At 34.4% G+C, this 19258-nt stretch overlaps 1 protein-coding gene across 4 annotated transcripts in view; it reads right to left on the bottom strand.

Moving 5' to 3' along the window:
- LOC117173977 (protein deltex) overlaps positions 1-19258 on the bottom strand; it is a 130996-nt gene that overhangs the window by 106650 nt on the left and 5088 nt on the right. For all 4 annotated transcript variants that reach the window (XM_033362735.1, XM_033362683.1, XM_033362823.1 and 1 more), the window contains exons 2-3: positions 17869-18058; positions 4335-4527 (exon numbers count right to left, since the gene is read on the bottom strand). In XM_033362735.1, the coding sequence (XP_033218626.1) occupies positions 4335-4527; positions 17869-18044 (369 nt within the window). In that variant the 5' untranslated portion in view covers positions 18045-18058. The remainder of the gene's footprint in view (positions 1-4334; positions 4528-17868; positions 18059-19258) is intronic.

A 19258-nucleotide genomic window follows, 5' to 3' on the forward strand; every position in this document is an offset into this window, starting at 1 on the left:
CCCCCCCCCCTCTTACACACACGTATTATTTTTCTTATTCATACACATTCACACACATATGCTAGAACAGTTATGAAGAAAGAAGTATATACTCGAACTTGTAGGTGTCGGTCACCACAAGCATAAGAATAACATACTCTACTACTTTCCGGAGCTTCTCATACTAAACACTTGATTATTGGGCGTTGTGTCCATAAACAATTTTGATCAGCATTACACCAAAAATTATTCCCCGAAGTTATAGCGAATTTGACCGAAAGTTCGCAAAAAAACTGAGAATCTTCGATCACACACTGAAAAAGTCAAAGCTGCTGATAATCAAGCAGCATATAGTTGACAAAATACGGGTGTAATCTGGCGCAAGTTTGTATTGGAGAATACAAAAGAGGGAGGGATGGATCTGGGAGAATCAACAGTTTCTTGCTGACCCAGCGCGCCTCTTTATCCTCTTTAGAGAGGTATAATAGATCCCGAGAACACTGGAGATTAAAGAAGATACTGATAATACCATACGCTTACAGCAGTTTTGCGTCAACATTATAACACCTGAGAAGGTATGTCCTTCAATCACTGCCGAAGAGCTAAAGAACACTTAGGAGTACTAAGAACTTTTCCGCTGCAGGACCAGATGGTATCAAGAACATCTGACGTAAGAAGTTTACTTCAACATACCAACATCTGGTCTGTATATTTAACTCATATTTAAAGTCGGAAACAAATGAGGGAGTTTCTTTTTTCGGATTTCGAATAAAATGGGGGGGAGGGTCATTTCCCTCTAGCATGCGGAAAAATTTTGCCATGAATTTTTGGACCACCCTATTATCCAACCCAAAGAACTAAAGTCCAGTAACTTGTTTGAAAACACTGTATAAGACCTTTATAGCTGTCGCTAAACAACAGGATTGTTCGAGGAATTGAGCCTGTGTAGAGACAGATATATGAACAACGTGTCTCGAATGAAGGTGTAGAAAGCTACCGAGAGAGGTTGCTAATTGACAGGTGCGTATGCAAAGAAGCAGCAACCGATCTGCGCGTGCTGTCAATGGCCTGGATTGACTACCGAAAGGCTTACGATTCAATCTCTCATAGACTTATCATGCCTGTTGGAAAGCTTGATTATCTGTGATACGGATAAGGCAAAGGTGTCAATTTTCAATGTTAACTAACGTGACTCGGATAAGGTCGAAAATTGGTGTACATGTAAGGGATTTATTAGAAATAGCACCTGCGCATTGTCAAGCACTTACCTGGATGCAAAAGTGTTGTCAGGCGGCTTTGAAGTCGCCGGAAATTCAGGTGAAATTCCATGAAATTGATTTTACAGGAAAGAGTTTCAAACCAAAGTTGGCCCACTCCCAGAGAGGCATATTTTCATTATTATATCATTTTTTGATAAAATTGATACATTTGGAGAAAACATCGATTAAAGAAATACCATAACAATTTTACCATTTGGATAAAAAGTTTCTTATTAATGTGTGAGTATACCCGTAAAGGAGTATCTTTTCTCTTCATGAAATTTTCGAAAAAATAACTTGTAAAGAAAAACGGCTTTTTATTGTTATGGTGTTTCTTTAATCGATGTGTTCCCCAAACGTATCAATTTGATCAAAAAATGATATAATAAGGAAAATATGCATCTCTGGGAGTGGGCCAACTTTTTTTGAAACTTTTATCTGTAAAATCAATTTTAAGAAATTTGAGCTGAATTTCCGGCGACTTTGAAGTCGCCTGACAACACTTTTGCATCCAGTTAAGTGTCTGACAATGCGAAGATGATATTTCTAATATAATCCCATTCATGTACACCAATTTCCCACCTTATCCGAGTCACGTTAGTCAAAATTCAAAATTGATACCTTTGGTAGGTCGCCACCGCTAAACGCATCCACTCCGAACTGTAAGGCACCCATTTTTACGTTCCTCATCATTAGCCAAACGTCTCATGTGAAAATTGGCCTTATCCGTATCAAGTTGCCATTTACGTTGTGGGCCCACGGTCTATCAGGAGAGATTTGTATGGACTTTGAATTGGACAAGTGTTCCAAGCTTCATCTGAAGCAAGAAGAGATTACTGGGATTCCAGGGGACCCTAAGCTTGTACAATGTGCATATAACTGTTATTAGACACCTTGACACTGGAGAGACCTATACATTCAAGAAGTAACATCAGTATAGCAAATACATCTCCGAAGCAGATACAAGCATCTTCTTCGACAGACAAGGTATCTGCGACTAACATGCTTACCGTCCCGGTTCTACTCTACTCATTTAGGTTAGTTCAATGAACGAAGAACAAGCTTGCGGACCTTGATATCACCACACGTAAGATCGTGCATATTCATAAGTTTGCATACTAATTCATCTGTTCCACGATTATACACCTCACGCCATTAAGGCGGACGGTATCTTCTGAATCCCCAGTGTCTTCATAATCGAATTATTCTAAGTACAACTTACATCGTTTCAAATGACAGAGATCCTCTCATAAAAATGGTTAGGAACCACGAGATGATAGGCAAAGGAGCATTCCTTCACAAAACCGCGGAAGTTAACAAATTCCGCCAACAACTATTTGACAAGAAAATTTACGGAAACTTTTACAGATATGTAGAGAAACAGTTCTTTTGGAAAGCGAAAACTTTTGCTTTTCTCATATCATCAGGGCTTAATTCAAGTACAGATACTCGAGGCCTGACATTGTTCTCCAAGACTTCGAGGAGCGAATTATACTAGTAATCTGATATGCCAAGGCACTTGCAAGATGGATGGAAAAATCTGTCATCCTTAGGTTGCTTCGTGTCCTCATGACACGATAGTCCAAGGAATAAGGGATTTTTTTACTATAAAATTTTAGCATGAAAACGAGGTATGCCATCATGTAGTATTCATGCCTGGGATGAAGGCTTACATGTTTGCAGGAAAAAATATGTGGTAAGAGCGAATTGAGCAATGTTTAAAGTTGGCGTAATCGTGTTTTGAGAGATTGCGATCAAGGTATTGATTTGCGAAAAAGGGAATTATTAATAGAAGGCGTTAACAGGATCTTTAATTTTGTAGATCGCGCATTAAGATTTTTTGATTTGTGCCCTCCAAACGTAATAAAAACCGGAAAAAATAGCCGTTTTGCAAAATCTAGTTATTTTGCGAAAAGTGTATGCACATCTATGAAAGTTTCTGAAAATGTTTTGTTTTCTTGAGCTGAAAGTATATGCAAAATTTGAGCTCAAAATAATAAATTGTTTTTGAGAAAAGCTATTTCGTATTAAAAAAAGGTACTGTTGCTTCGATGGGGCTGACTAGTCGGTCGCAAAGCCGGACAAATTTGGATCAATTTTAATCCTAAAGAGTTATAATGTCACGTACGCTTAGTCGCTAATTGATTTTTGACTATTAAGTACGTTAAAAATGGCTGCAAAAGAACAGTATGTTTTTGTCTCGTAAACAAATGGAATTACTTCTATAATTTTTATCCTAAAGAATCGGGGTTACAGTCATTCGAAACTTACAATTTGTACATGAATGTAGTATTAAAATATTTTCTGTACGTTAATTGGGGGGGGGGGGGGGGGGGGGGGGGGGGGGGGTAATTTTTGTATACAAATTATTGCAGTCGCACTTTCCGAAATACAAAGATGAAATTGGTAAATATTATTAACTAAATAGTGATACTGATTGTAATAAAATTGTCATAAAAATCAGTTGCGTAAATACTGTTTATAATAGCGATTTATTTACGACCAAGGTCGGTCGCAGTGTATGACGGTGGAGTGGGGGAAGCTGCTTCGGCCTGGTAGATGCTGATGCTGAAATTGAATTCACGCGTACAAAATGTAGCAATTGGAAATATCTCATGAAAGAATGGACATGTCGAGATGTCTTTTTTTTTAATTCAAGCTAACTTATTGTGGTGATTACAAATTTTGCATTAAAAGCCCAGAAAAAAACACGTCTAATGCTTGAAACATAAGTGTAATTTTTATATTTTCACTAATTGTACAATTGCTGAAATAATATTTTTTAACATTATTGAATAAACTTTAAAATAACAAAACACTGCCTGTATTACATCGCAGAATTATTCAAGTCATTGTACAATTGGTGAAACTTTAAAAAAGTGCACTTATCTTTTAAACATTACACGTGCTTTTTCTGAGCTTTTGATGCAAAACTTGTGATCAGCGCAAAAACTTAGCAGATAAAGATAGAATCGGAATCCGTTCTCGCCAAGAACTCCTAAACCTAAAATTAATTACGAGCCAAGAAAATAATCTAGTAAGATGGCCATAGTATTGAAACTTAGATACTACGAATAATAATTTCTTGATAATTACCCTAGCCCAGGCCTCCTCTATAAGGCATTGCACTTCCATGTCATATGTATGCCAATCGTCAGTATCTCCTGCCCATTCCCATTTTGCACCTTTTCCTGCTGGTGAGCCAGGAAGGTAGAATTTCCGCCGGACTTGATGTGTATCGTCACCTTCTTCGCTGCATTGCGTTTTTGTTTTTAAATTGATGTAATATCTGGAATAAAATTAATTATAACTTGAAGTTAGTACAGAAATATAATTAATAATAGACTTTTCGGGACATTTAAGGTAGTATTTAAATTGATAATAAATTAATGAACAAATAATAATCCGAAGAGGTGGACATTTACTTCGATTCAATGGCCTCTGCGAAACAAAAAAATTCACCAGGAAGAAGGAGCGAATACAACTACTGAGCAATATTTAGTTGTTTCTACATCACTATGAGTCAGTTACCTATGAATTTCAAACCTACATTCAATTTTAGTTGTAAAGCTTTATCCGTAAAGAATTTAATTATAGGTCGCTGGATCCAAATATAATAATAGAATTAAAAGAACTAAAAGTAGTGTCAGAGATTATGCTTCTCATTGCAAATTTAACAGAGGGCAAAGGAATTGAGCTCGGAAAAAGAATTGTAAATAAAATCCAATTGAATAAATTTACTGAAAATAAAAGAGGAATTTGCTCTCGCGATTGGCAAGACTGCAACTTGTCTTTTAAAAAATTATCTGTAGTTCGTGAGTGATCAATAAAGCAGCGTTCGGATTAGGCGCCGTACTCGCTATAGCGGTCAATTAGAAAATACAAATAATCTTATAGTCGGAGACCCGAGGCTATTTTAGAAAATTATTAGGTAACGATTCTGTCACTATTTTTCTTATTATTAACAATACACTTATCACTAAAGTGGACCTTTCCGGGGACAGTCGCGAGGTAAAAGGGGTTGTTCGTCAATTCAAAGATGTTCAAAAAATGAGATAAATAAGACATAAAACAACGGCTGAATTTTTTTGTGGTGAATGTCGGGACAATTGAAGACGCGACAGAAGGAACGTTGAATCAATCACAATTTTATATCCACGGAGTTATATAGAGTTAATCTTTTTTCAAATTATTTTCCAACATCCACGTTTCTAAATCTAACTTACAATTGGAACTTTCGAGCAGGGGTAAAAAGAAAATCAACGTCTCCACTGCAGAGTGCAGTAAAGCAGTTTAAAATGTTTTTAAAATTCAGAAACACGGTACAAACTAATGAAAGCGGTATTCACAAATAGCTTCAGTTTTTACCTCAATGCTTTTAACAAACATTTGCCAAAAAACATGTTATAATTAAGCAACGACATTTCCCCATGGTCAATGATTTTTATTAGTATTTCAAGTAAGCAATATAATACATACTAAATGTGACTAGAAGTAATATTCCAAGGGATGAGAAAACTTTTTTGTTTAAATATTTTTATATTTAGATACATTTTAAATATTTATTCTGCTTTTCTCCAACAATTTGCAGCTTATGTCATTCTATTATCTTATGTACAAAAATTCACAGAAACACGGTCGAGAATAAATGAAAACGGGATTATAATATTATTGAGATTTATTTCTTAAATATTAAAAAACATTATAAGCACTTCACTCGCTGAACAAACATTAACCTCAACTTTACAAAGAAACACGTGATAAAGTGGTAATTATAACTCACAGGGTAGTCAGCTGATGTGTCGAATATATATTTTGAAAGATATGTAAAGATATATAAATTAATTAATCGAAAATGTCAAACTGAAAAATCAGGAAACATAATTTATCTTTAATTGAATAACATTTGCAATTCAAAAAAATGTATATGTCTGCAAAATATTTTTTGTATCTTGAATAAATATGCTCCTAATTATTATACCTATTATTTTCACTTTTTAATTCTATATTATTATTAATATATTACTTCTTTTTAATACTCTCCCTTAATCGTGACATTATAGGGAGAAAAAAGTAATAGCAATATAGAAACTATGCTTTTCCGACGGCGATCTAAACATTTTTGAATATTTTAAGCTTAAACCGATATCTTCCTTCTCTTCACTGCTTCTCTTCTCAACCCTCTCTCCTTTTCCAACGTTTTCCTGAACTTTCCCCTTGCCTTCCTTTCTTTTATCTCTCCTTTGGGCATACTAGAAACTGCTCTAAATCCGTTTTTTCCTCGATATTATTTGATTCGCAATCCATGGATCCAATTCAAACGCTCCCGCCTTCTATTCTTCCCTGTCTCTATCTATCCTCGTGTTCTGATACCTGTCTTACCTTTCTCCGTCTCTACACCACCCTGCTACTACCAACTCAATCAACCCAGTCCTCCCACTCTGTCACAAGTCTCAAACTAACCTTACCTCAACTTCCACACAAATTTGTCTCAATCCTCATAAATATATTTACCCCCTTGTCAATCTCACAATCAAACTCTTCTACACACTTGCAATGAATAACTTAGCATCGACAATTCCTGTTACCTCAACTAGAGGTAGGAGATTTTATTAATTCGGATCACTTTCCCTTAACATTGAAATTAGAGGGAGGAAAAAATAATAGCAATATGGACAAAAACGAAGCAAATGTAAAAAGAACAGAAAAAGGGGATTGGTCAAGGCAAGGAAAAGAGAAGTTAAGAGAAAAGGGCAGAAATATCAAAATAGGAGGGAAATATGGACGAGATGGACAAAATCATAGAAAAAAAGAGGATTTGAGTGCACAAGCAAAAATGAAGTTAGTATAGGGGGAGAATAGAAGTGGATGTGATGAGGATTGTGAAGAAAAAAAGAAGGAGGTTAGAAAGGAATTAAGAAAATGGAGAAAAGAAAAAAGTGGTGGAGAAGAATAAGGGAGAAAAAAGAAGGAAACTCCGTTTTGTGATAAAAAAAAGGGGAAGAGAATAAAAGGTTTGAAGGTAGTAAATAGAAAGAGAAAAAGAAGAACAAGATTAAACCAGGATATTGAAATGGTAGAACGGAAACAATATTTTTTCGATTTGCTGGGAGGAGTAGAGAGAAACGTTAGCAAAGCAGGAAAATATGGTAGAGAAAGAGATAAGGAAGATGATATAACCAGGGAAGAAATATTCAAGGTGTTAGGAATAATGAAAGACGAAAAGGCACCTGGTACAGATGAGATCCCAAATGAAGTTTTCGAAATATTGACAGACGGAACTAAAGGAATGGGCGTCGGTAATGTGTAATAAAGTATGGAGAGGAGAAGGGTGGCCAGAGTTATGGAAAGAAGGAGTAGTGATACCAATAGCAAAGAAATACAAAGGAGAGATTTTTAGAGACAATAAGCAAGGTAAAGGTAGGAGAGCAAGTAGGAGATAGTTTCTGGTTGGTGAGTTAAGTGAGGCAAGGATGTCCTCTAAGCCCACTTTTATTTATTATATCAATATCAGACTTGGAAGAAGAAAAGAGGAGAAAAGGTTGGGGAGGGGGGGAGTTAGGATAGGGAAGGAAGAGATATATAGACTGGCATACGCAGACGATAGTTTTGATGACAGAGGATGAAGACGGGGTGGTGGGCTTAATTTCACCATTAGAGAAATCCTTAGATGGAAAAAAGTTGAATTTAAATGTAGAAAAGACAAATGTAATGAGGTATAGAAAAGAATTGGGAAGAAAGAATGGAAGGGAATAAAGTTAGAGGAAGTAAGGAGTTAAAATATTTTGGATATATTTTGCAAACGAATGGAGATCATACAGCTCATAGGGGAATAGGAAAAATATGGTTAAAAAATTTTTTGAGAAGGAGAATGTGGTTATTTGATACGCTGGTATGGCCGGTATTAGGTTATGGAGCAGAGATTTGGGGATGGAAAGAAAGGAAAGATATTGAGAGTTTACAAGAAAGGTATATAAGGTGGACACTACGGGTAGACTGAAGGGCGCTAGGATATACGGTGAGAGAATAAGCGCAAAGTGATGAATTAAGTACTAGAGCGGGAAAGGGGGCGTGAAAATTTGAGAAGAAGCTTAGGGAAGAAAAGGAAGGGGAGTTAGCGAGAAAGTGTTTGATAGAGGTAGAAAAAAGAAGAACGAAGATGACAGAATTAACGAGATGGCAAGAAGAAAGGAGGGACTTCTTTAATGCTAGAGATATAGAAAACGGGACTGGAGTAAACAATGAAGAATTGGCAAAAAGCGAGGAAAAGTATTTAGGAGGGGGATGGGGAGAGAGAAGGTGGGCGAGAATAGCAAGATTTAGATTGGGAAACGAGGTAAAGGAGGGGATGTATTGGGAAAAAAAGAGAACAGAAAGTGCAGAATATGCGATTGGAAGGAAGAATCATGGGAGCATGTTTGGGAAGGATGTAGGAGAGGAATGGAAGATAAAGGAAGCTGAAAAGAGAATGTGATGAACATTCAGTGGAGGATGGATTAGAGGAAGAATAGATAAACGATTTGGAGGGTTTCTAGAAGAGCGAATGAGAAATAATGAAAGAATTCATGTGGAAAAAATGGCAAAATGGAGGTACAAAAGAAGTAAAAGAAAAAGGAAACGGAAGTCGCTTAGATTAGAAGCGTAAAGATTTGTAAGTAATAATTATGTAATAGCATAGGTAAACTAAGTTGCGGTTGCATTCTCTCTCTCACTTGCACACTCGTTTTCGATCGTTCGCTCACTTGTTCGCTAATACCTCCTAAATTTTGCTATAGTAGGAAACAGAAATAATTATATAAATATAAGATTTTATATATTTTTAAAAAGCTGTAAATAGTAAGTATGAGATGTTATAAAAAAGATATGGTTGGAAAGATTGTAAAGAATGAAAGTCATCTAAACCCTTAGTAGGCACATTACGAATAAAGAAGAAGATTCTCATAACATATTTGTTAATTTTTTTGAAAAATCGAAAATATGCAAGATACGAAAAAAAATAAATAAACTAAAATTGTGCATTTGAAAAAGATGTACAAATTTTTTATTAATCTCTTTTTTGATAGCGCGCGTTGTTTTTGTTTTAATCGTCCAAAACAACATTTTAAAAAATTTTCGAAAAACGACGCAAATAGTGCGAAAAATAAATAGATAGACAACAGTTGTTCACCCAAAAACGAGATACCCTGTGTTGTCTTTATAAAAACTTCATTTGTTTTGAAATATTTTTCACGATTCAAAGAAAAAACACGAATACTATCAAAAAGTAATTAATAAAAAATATGTAATCTTTTTTGGATGAATAGCTCGCGCTTGATAATATATTCACCTCACGCTTCGCGCTCGATGTATTTAACTCTCGCTACGCGCTCGGTCATTGTATATTCCCCATACTTTTGCACAGACTTTTTAAAACAAAAGATCAAAGCATTGACAACAGTGATTTGGTGATTGTGAATCATCTTTTGTTAAAGCTCTTTCGGCTTTAACGAACACATTCTCATCACCTATCTCGTGTTTCGCACTCGAGTTTGTCCCTCAAATTGTATATCATTTCCATAAATGTATATTATCACAATTCATAATATGCATTGGTATTAAAACACACGCAGTTTCACTGGTTCGTTAAAAAAAATACGCATTCTTTTTAAAAAACTTTTATGATTCAACAGTTAATTTCAACTTCTGCTGTTTTTTCGAAGACTGAATTTGCGAATTTACGATTTAAAAGGTTACATATACGGTCTACACAGCAGCCTTACTGCTTTTTAACTTCCAAATTATATTCCTAATCTCAGTGACAAAGACTTTCGCAATTGACAGCGTTGTATTAGTTTTCTTCTCTTGACTTTTTTTCATATCGTGCGTTATTTGGCTCAAAATGTACATTTTCGTATGGTTTTTGAAATTTTTTAAATTCTATAACTCTGGTAATTTTTGGTTTTATCTAAAAAAGTAATTAGGAGAAATTCGTCTTTTTGAATACTATGAATGTCCGTATTGTAAAGTAATTAAGCGTTTGAGTGTAGTACTGAATATGTGTGTGTGTGTTTGTGTGCGTGTATGAATGACGAGGTCCTTTCCAATTTGATAAGGAACCAGTATTATGAACGATTGCGAGTTATATATAAATTTGCCAAAAGCTAGAGAGAGAGAGAGAGAGAGAGAGTGAGATCTCAATGTCAAGTTATCGGCGAGCACAGAGAGCAGAGCTTTGCCAACCGTGAAAGCAAGCACTACTGTATATTAATTCCTTTTTATTTTAATCTGTTAATAAATGCTGATACTTTTTTAATGTGTTGCTTCTAAATTGTTCGTTAAATTACCATCCAAGCTCCCATCCTTGACATTACAGTCTCAGAAGTGGGATGGTACCGGTCGCGTTTATTAAATTGATTCGAGAAAATTGAAAATGTCCGAAAACTTTGTGTTAAGACGCTCTCGAATTTGAACTTGACGAACGCGCAACGGATTATGCGAGTGTTTTTTGTGTGGTGGCTTTCCAGCTTTGTGCCTACGGTCAGACCTATTGTAGATAAAAGCTCCAGTGATAAGGTGCACCCTTTAATTGTGAAACTTATTGTTTTGTGCAATATTTGAGAAACAGTATTACCAGTGAATGTGACAATATGGTGGCGACTCTTGATGAGTTGACTGTTGTTGAACTGAAAGACGTTCTACGATGGTTAAATTTAACTACATCCGGTAAAAAACCAGAATTGATGGCTCGTATATACGAAAATGATACAGAGGATACGTGGGTGAATTATCTTGCAGGAAAAAATGCTTCTGGTGACGGCAGCCCTGTGGAGAACGATCTACAAGCTTCGAGAAAAGAAAACGAGGCGCTAATGGCGTAATTAGAGAAAGTCAGAAGCGAGATTCAAGAATTAAAACCTGGCATTGTGACGCGAGCTCTCATGGATTTGGTGCTATTCTAATGCAACGAAAAAAAGATTAGAAGTTTCATCCGATCTTTTATTTTTCAAAGAGCACGACTAAATTAGAAAGTCCATATCATAGTTTGATATTAACGCTATGATATTTAGATGGGTGATGGAACTTCAAAGTTTTGAGTATACGACTGATCATCGTGAGGGAAGAAGGATGACGCATGTAGATGGGCTCAGTAGGTGTAACATGATATGCATTGTTAACATTTTGCTTTACCCATAAAAATGATATGAAAACCAAAATCCTATTATTAGCATAGCAACGCGAGATAGAGAAAAATGTCTGAAACAAGGATTTTACTATTTTATTTATTTTAAGGTCCAATGTATGTTAGAAACTGAGCGCACAGGGCGAGTACCACGATGAGAATGTGTCCCTCAAAGCCTACAGAGCTTTGAGCAATTTAATCTTCAAGTACACTTAATTAAATAGATAATTAAGTATATGAAGACGCATATAAATACTGCGATCTAAAGAAGATCTTTTTGATAAAGTCTCATTCAAGCATTTCAAATGCAAAGAATAAATATCCGAGCACGAAGCGCGAGATTTGACAGACGCGCACCCTAGGCGCCCAAAATTTCGAGCGAAGCCAGCCACGCGCGTAGCCCATCATGAGAATGTGCCCGCGAAGCAGAGATTGCCAATGCGGCATTTCTTCAGAAAATTTCAACATCGATGACATTAGCCTTGGCAAGCCCCCTTGCACTTAAGTCAAAAATGTCACAAATGATGATCAATGGCCACAGTGGCGCTGATTATTTAGTTACCCTAGATTCATTGCAATGCATTTATCGCACTTATCGCAAAAGACTGAGGCTGGGATTCGCATTAAGTGAGTTCCCCAACTACATAAAATATCGATCACCCCTTGCCCTTTATCCTCGTACGTAGGGTGCTCCATAAGTCTTGCAAAGCGAAATTAGTATTTATTAACATTTTTCAAAATACATGCCATCAGAGTTTATACATTTTTGCATGCGAACAAATCAATCACTAAAAATCTGTTGCCATTCATCTTTTGTAACAGAAACGCAAGCCTTATCCCAAGCATTCAACAGTTCTTCACGATGACATGATGACTGAGACAAGTCATTTTTACGTCCATTTTTACAACAATATCATATCGATATGGGCACTGTGCCATAATTTAGTTCTAATTTATGCTGCAGAAAAAAATGTTGTGCGTAATTTAGGTCAAAAACATGTAGTAATGCTAGCTTCGGCTGAAGCCTCAACTCCGGCATGCGAAACTCGAAAACTATTAGCGGTATCAAATTCTCCTTTGCGCAGGAATTTAGTACTAATTAAGTGCTCTGGATTTGTTCTATGCAAAAAATGCAGGCACTTTTTTTTACCAAAATGTGTAGTAACGCTGGCTTCAGGTGATTCTGGTATGTGAAGCTCGGAGTTTCACTTTTAACTATAATTTGTCGTATTTTTAATTTTAAAAAAAGATGAAACAGATTAATTTTCAAAAAAAACAGTTATGATTTTTAACCAAAATGATGCAAAATTCACCTAAATATATGTATTTTTAAACACAAGAAAAAAAGAGTTTTCAACAACACAGTTGAACTTTCAACCAAAAAGAATGACTTGATAACAAAATTGCTGAATTTTCAACAAATTAATCAAATTAACTATAATTTTCAAATTGTTTCCTGCATGTCCCACTGTTTATTTGATTTTTTTGAACCAAACATCATTTGAAACAAAGCAATTAAATATGGTTATATTTTTTGGTGAGGTTTACAAGAATCATTATTATCATTGGCAGAGGTTGATATTCGCTAACGACATTTTTTTAAACATGCAATGACATTTAATTCTTTTGGTTCAGTCGAGTATTAGTGCAATCGAATGCTTACTATCGATCGCACCACTGAAAGCGAGTAAGTGAGTGCCCAAGCGATAATTGTGCTCATTGTGCTCAGTTGCTTCTTCAATAAACCTTGTTTTTATGGTGGATATGGAAATCGATCAAAGTTACGCTTCTTTTGGCTTTTCATCATTTAGTCAAGCTCAGTGTAATTTATATTTTATAGTGTATTATTTTTACCATACAAAGAAGGAATTTTATCAAGGACTTATTTTAGTGATTACAAATGAGACTTGAGCCAATGAAATATTCGAAATTTGGAATATTTAGATGTTATAATGTGCAGCAATAATTTACGTGATGTACGAAAGTCAAAAAGGCTTTTTGAGTTATGAATTTCCCTGTTTCTAAATTTTTAGGAACTCTCTTTGCTGGATTCAACAGGAATGAATACGATCTCTGCGATTTAAAAGGCTTGGAAGATAAAAATAAATTATTATAACGAAAATATATTTATTTTTTTGATTCGGAAAGAAATTGGATACATTCGAAAAGAGTAAAGTGGGTAGTCATTCGTAAATAAATCGGAAATATTCGGCGAAATCCGGAAAGAAATCGGAAACATTCCACGACGTTCGGAAATGATCGGAAAAAAGTTCGAAGAGTGGAACATTCGGAAAGAAATCGGAAAGGTTCATGGGACAGCTTTTAGTTTCCGAAACCTTCCCGTTTATTCCACTACGGTATTTTGATACAAAATAATAGCCTAAATAATTTAAAAAGGGTAAAAATAAAAAATTATCAAGTTTTAAATTTGCTGTATTATTTTCTTCCTTACCTGTTACGAAAACATAACTTCTTCCTGCTATTAAATTACAAAATGCAAAATGTCTTTTAGGCACAAAAATTGCACGAAATCTTGAAAAAAATGCTTGAATGTACATAGTCACCTTAATTGAACTGTAAATTAAATAAATTTTCAACATTTCGAAATCTCAAATGTATTTTGTTCAACTTGACATTTGTTTTTGAGGTTATGTTCTATATTATAGTTTTCGTATCACAAATCTGTCACTTTTCACCCAATTTTAAGAAAATTTGTGAGATATTCTTCAACTTTAATACCGATACTTCATTTTTAATACTTTTTATTAATAATTTATTTCTTATTTAGAAAAAATATTATTCAGAGAGCCCATGCACTTTTTTAATAGACAGGATCCTTAAATTCTTGCACTAACACTCATGTACTTTGTATCGGTGAGGTGCTCACGTGGTGTATATTACAATGTGGGGATACGCTGGACCAGACAGAGGGTCAATTGGCACTAAATTTCTGCGCAAAGCAGAACTTGCACGACTAATAGGTTCCAAGTTTCGTATTCCAGTCACCTGAAGCTACCATTAGTACATGTTTTTAATAAAAAAGATCGGGCACAAAATTTAGTTTCTGCAGAGTATATTAGCACGTAATTAGCACTAAATTTCTGCGCAAAGCAGAACTTGATATCACTAATAGTTTCCGAGTTCCAAATACCAGTCACGTGAAGCCAGCATTACTACACGTTTTTTGTAAAAAAAAGTGCCTGCATTTTTTGCATAGCACAAATCCAGAGTCTGAAGTTCCACATCGAGCTTAACTTAGGCTTCCTCGTTGCAGAGAACCGTTGCGTGGTGGGAAATAGTGGGAGAGCCCGCGCGAGCAGTTGATTAGCTCTGAAAGTGATTAGCGGATAGCACTGAGTAGAATGAAAAGAAAATAGAGTAACACATGATACGTTGTTTTCAGTTCCAAAAATATTAATTCCACGTTATCAATTCCAATCCTCTAAATTTAAGAATCAATCAATGAATTTTAAAATGTTCAAAATGATATAGTTTTCACGCAGTTTTAAGCTAGAAACATTTTGACATTTTTCAGAACTTCTCAATATCTTTAAAAATGATTTTAATTTTTTCTAACATTTTTTTTTATTTTGCTAAGTTAACAAAATTTTCTTAAAATCTCCCATTTATTTTTGAAAATTTGGTAAACGTCTGAATCTTTTTAAATATCCCTTCAAATTAATTTTTCAAAATAAAAATCCTTTTTAATTTTCCTAGAAATCTAAAGGAAATGTTTTTTATTCTTTTAAAGCCCTTCACAATTCTTAAAACTAAATTTTTTTCCAAAATCTGCAAAAATCTATATTTTGTTTTAAATTAGGCTATCGGCTATTTGCAACGAAATTTTGGTATGAATAACCGGATTTGGTTTCAAATTGAATGGTTTAAAAATGGAATATTTAAACTGAAACCATATTTGGAATGTAACAAAAGCATTATTTTGAAGTTATTTAAAAATTAAAAATAGTTTATAAAGTTTCATTAGGGTGTTTGCATTTGTCTAACTAATAAGACTTTCAAAGTTAAACAGTTTAATTTTTTAATTTAAAATCCGGAAATTCTAAAACTTTGAAATAATTCCGAATCATCTTGAAAACCCAATTATTATTTACTTTTTAATACTGAAAGTACAATTCAATTATAAAAAATCTGCCCGCTACGCGGACACATGGTCGTGGCACGCTCCGCGCACGGCTCGCGAGTTTGAGCGCCCCTAGGGCGCGCGACTGCTGGTTCTCGCGCATCGCGCTCGATTGTACATTTATCTCGCGCTCGATTATATATTTACCTCGCGCTAAGCGCTCAGTCTTTATATGGTATTTCCGCACATTCTTGCGTAAACCTTTCAAAATTAAGATTCAAAACATCCACCTCTGTAATTTTGTGATTGTCAATTCTCTTCGTTAAAAGAGCTTAGCTCGAGAATTTAAGCGCACCTTCAGAACGCGACTGATAGCAATTGCACTCTGCGCTCGGTCTTTGCACTTCTCCCGCATTTGTACACAGATCTTTTGAAATCAAAGGTCAATAGACCGAAAAATGTAATTATTTGATTTTGAACTGTCTTTTGTTAAAGCTCTTTCTGCTTTAACGAACACATTCTCATCACGTAGCTCGTGCTTCGCACTCCATTTTTTTCAACATGCCAACTTTTCTACATTATACACAACACTTGTATATCAAATATAATACATTTTTTATGTAATTCTGCGCTGAAAAATGTATCATTTCAATAAATATAGATCATACTAGCTCTTATTTCCTTGTTTTTATAATTTTTTTATTTTTGCTATTGTTTTTTACGATTAAATAAAAACGACTGCGCATCTGCATAGGTATGGATAAACAAGTTTCGTCTCATTTTTTTCGTAGCTTGTGTCGTTAGTCACAAATTTTTTAATTTTTTAATTTTTAATGTTGTTTTTTACGACTATAATCAAATACTACGCGTCCTGTCGCAAAGCGATTCATTACAAATTTGTAGGTCTTTCCATGGCGCGCAATTTTAACTTATTCATTTATTGCGTATCTTGCATAGTTTAACAAAAAAAATAGAATTTTTGGATTTTTCATTACTTCTGGTAAGATCAAATTTAAAATGTTCAACTTTTCGAACAAATGAGAAAAGTTGTTATGATAATCTTGTAGGTCTTTCAAAAATCAACGTTTTTCTTCTCTTGATTTTTTTTTTCATATCATGCGTTATTTGGCTTAAAATGTTCAATTTAGTTTGTTTTTTTGGATTTTGAAAATGCTGTAATTCTGATAATTTTCTTTTTATAGAAAAAAGTCATAGGGATAAATTTTTGAGTTTCCGAATACTATGAACCGTACATAGAATTTTGAAATCTTGAAAAAATGTGGTTTCAAAATTTGTGGTACGATCAAATTTGGAATTTTCAATTTTCGACCAAATTAAAAAAGCTGTTATCATTGTCTTGTAGGGCTTTCAAAAAGGAACGTTTTTCTTCTGTTGAATTTTTTTCATATCATACGTTGTTTGGCTTAAAATGTTAATATTAGTTTATTTTTTTTGGATTTTGAAAATGCTCTAACTCTGATCATTTTCTTTTTACAGAAAAAAGTCATGAGGATAAATTGTTTGAGTTTCTGAGTACTATGAATAACCGTTCATAGAATTTTGAAATCTTAAAAAAATGTGGTTCCAAAAATTTGTGGTACGATCAAATTTGGAATTGTCAACTTTTTGACCAAATTAAAAAAGCTTGTTCTTTCTTTTTAGATTTTGAAAAAGTGTGCCAAAGCAGAATCAAATCTGATGAATTTTACGAAAGTTATCGTGCCTACAGAATACAGACTACAGACAGACAAACACCTTCGTAAAAATCGTTTTTTTTTTTACTCAGTGGGTCTCAAAACGTGGAGATTTTATGAAAACCGACAAAGTGAAATTTTACATAAAACCAATACCTTCTCATTAGGATGAGAATGTAAAATCATTAATTAATTTATATTCTCATTTGACAGACTAAAAATGTTTTTTATCCTTAACCATAAATTTCAAAACTTTTCTAATTTTTAAAACCTTTAAAACCTTATTTTAAAATTCTTTAACGGTATCATAATTGAAAAGAAAGAATAATTTAGCTAATTATTTAAAACAGGGCTGAAATAAAAGTTGAAAAAAAAATTTTCTACAACATTTTTGAAGTCCCCGTTAAAAAATAAATTCATTGTCATTTCCTGGTCCAGCCGCCATCCTTTATTTGCATTGATTAATGACAAAGTATCAGTTGTCGTCTTTTCTTTTCATTCTACTCAGTTCTGTCCGCTAATCAGTCATAGACATTTAACTGCTCGCGCGGGCTCTCCCACCTCTTCCTCCCATGCGACGGTTCTCCACAACGAGGGAGCATTGGCTATGCACTCGCTGTTTATATATTATATACCAAAATAAACATTAATATTTGAAAGATTCTAAGCTAACAGTTCAAGACAAGTGATGCAAACCTATCGAGGCTGGGATCCGCGTCGCTGAGGAAGACTCTAGTAAGTTTCTTGTAATGTGCTCTTTCGAGATGCTGCGAAACGGCAGGACTGTAAGGTCTCCAACGTCTTTGGCGATTTTCCCATTCCCAAACGACCACTGCATGACCATGCTCCAGGGTTGGACCTTGTGCGCTCATTTCGTCTTACGAATCTAAAGAGCATTTTCATTAAACCATAAGTATATAAGATGGCAGAACCTTCGGGGGAATGACAGTACCGGTATACCCCTATAGTTTGTACGTGTTACTAGAGGATTTTAGAATTGTTTTTTTTTATCTTTTCAAAATGCAGAATATTTGGCAAACGTATCAGCAGTTATGGAGACCCGACATATACAAAATGGAAAAAATCGAAATTTTGTATCCGTATGCTCTGAAAGATAAATATTTTTGTTAAAATGTGAATGCACTTCCGTCGATCACTATAGTGGATATGGTGTCATATTTTATTCAATCCTAAACTTTTTACACCGAAAAACATGTAAAAGCATACGAAAGTTTGGAAGCTATCAATGTCATGAATCTGGTTATGTGGTAAAGGTTAAGTGCAAGGAGTTTATTGGTATTTTTCTGCTTCTGAGTGAGGCTAGTATAATATTGTAGTATTTTTAATTGTAAGTTATTACTTATAAGTTGTTATTTACTATTAATATGAACATTAACACTAATTAATATTCTTGTGAATTATGGAATTACTTATAATTTTTGTTATTAAATACCATTACTGATGTAAAATCCGATAGCAGCTTTTTGAGATGTTGAAGTTAAGATTAAATTTTATAATGCAAGAGCGAAATTCCAAAAAAATTACCAAATTCGTTTGATATTAAACCATTGTAAGACTACAGTCTTGTTTGTCCCTTTTTCCATGTATTATATTTTTCTATGAAAAATTACGAAAAGGCACGACTACAAAAACGTTACGAAAATTAATATTTATCTTAAGGGCATGTGACACAGCTAAATACCTATATTACCGACCTCACTTTTTCCGTTCACTGAATGTTTTTTTGAAACCAAGAACTTTTTTTGTAAATAAAATATCGAGCTGAAACTTTGGTAAATATATTAGAGTACAATAAAGTACGTTTAGGTACTGCATTTTGGTAGGAACTTCACTGAAAATTATTTCATCTTTTTTCTGAACCTCAACATTTTTTGAACGTTCGAACTTTTTTTATACATAAAATATCGGTCTCGAACTTTGAGAAAGGCAAGAGCCGAAAGAAAACTACGTTTAAGTATAAAGCTTAATAATACGAGGGTGGATTGATAAGTTTCCGGCCTGACCAAGAGATGGCGCCACTAGGCCTACCTTGAGGTGGCGTTCTATAGTACCATCCTTAGATAGC

This window comes from Belonocnema kinseyi, chromosome 1, assembly GCF_010883055.1.
Source record: "Belonocnema kinseyi isolate 2016_QV_RU_SX_M_011 chromosome 1, B_treatae_v1, whole genome shotgun sequence".
In the NCBI taxonomy this organism is placed as follows: Eukaryota; Metazoa; Arthropoda; class Insecta; order Hymenoptera; family Cynipidae; genus Belonocnema; species Belonocnema kinseyi.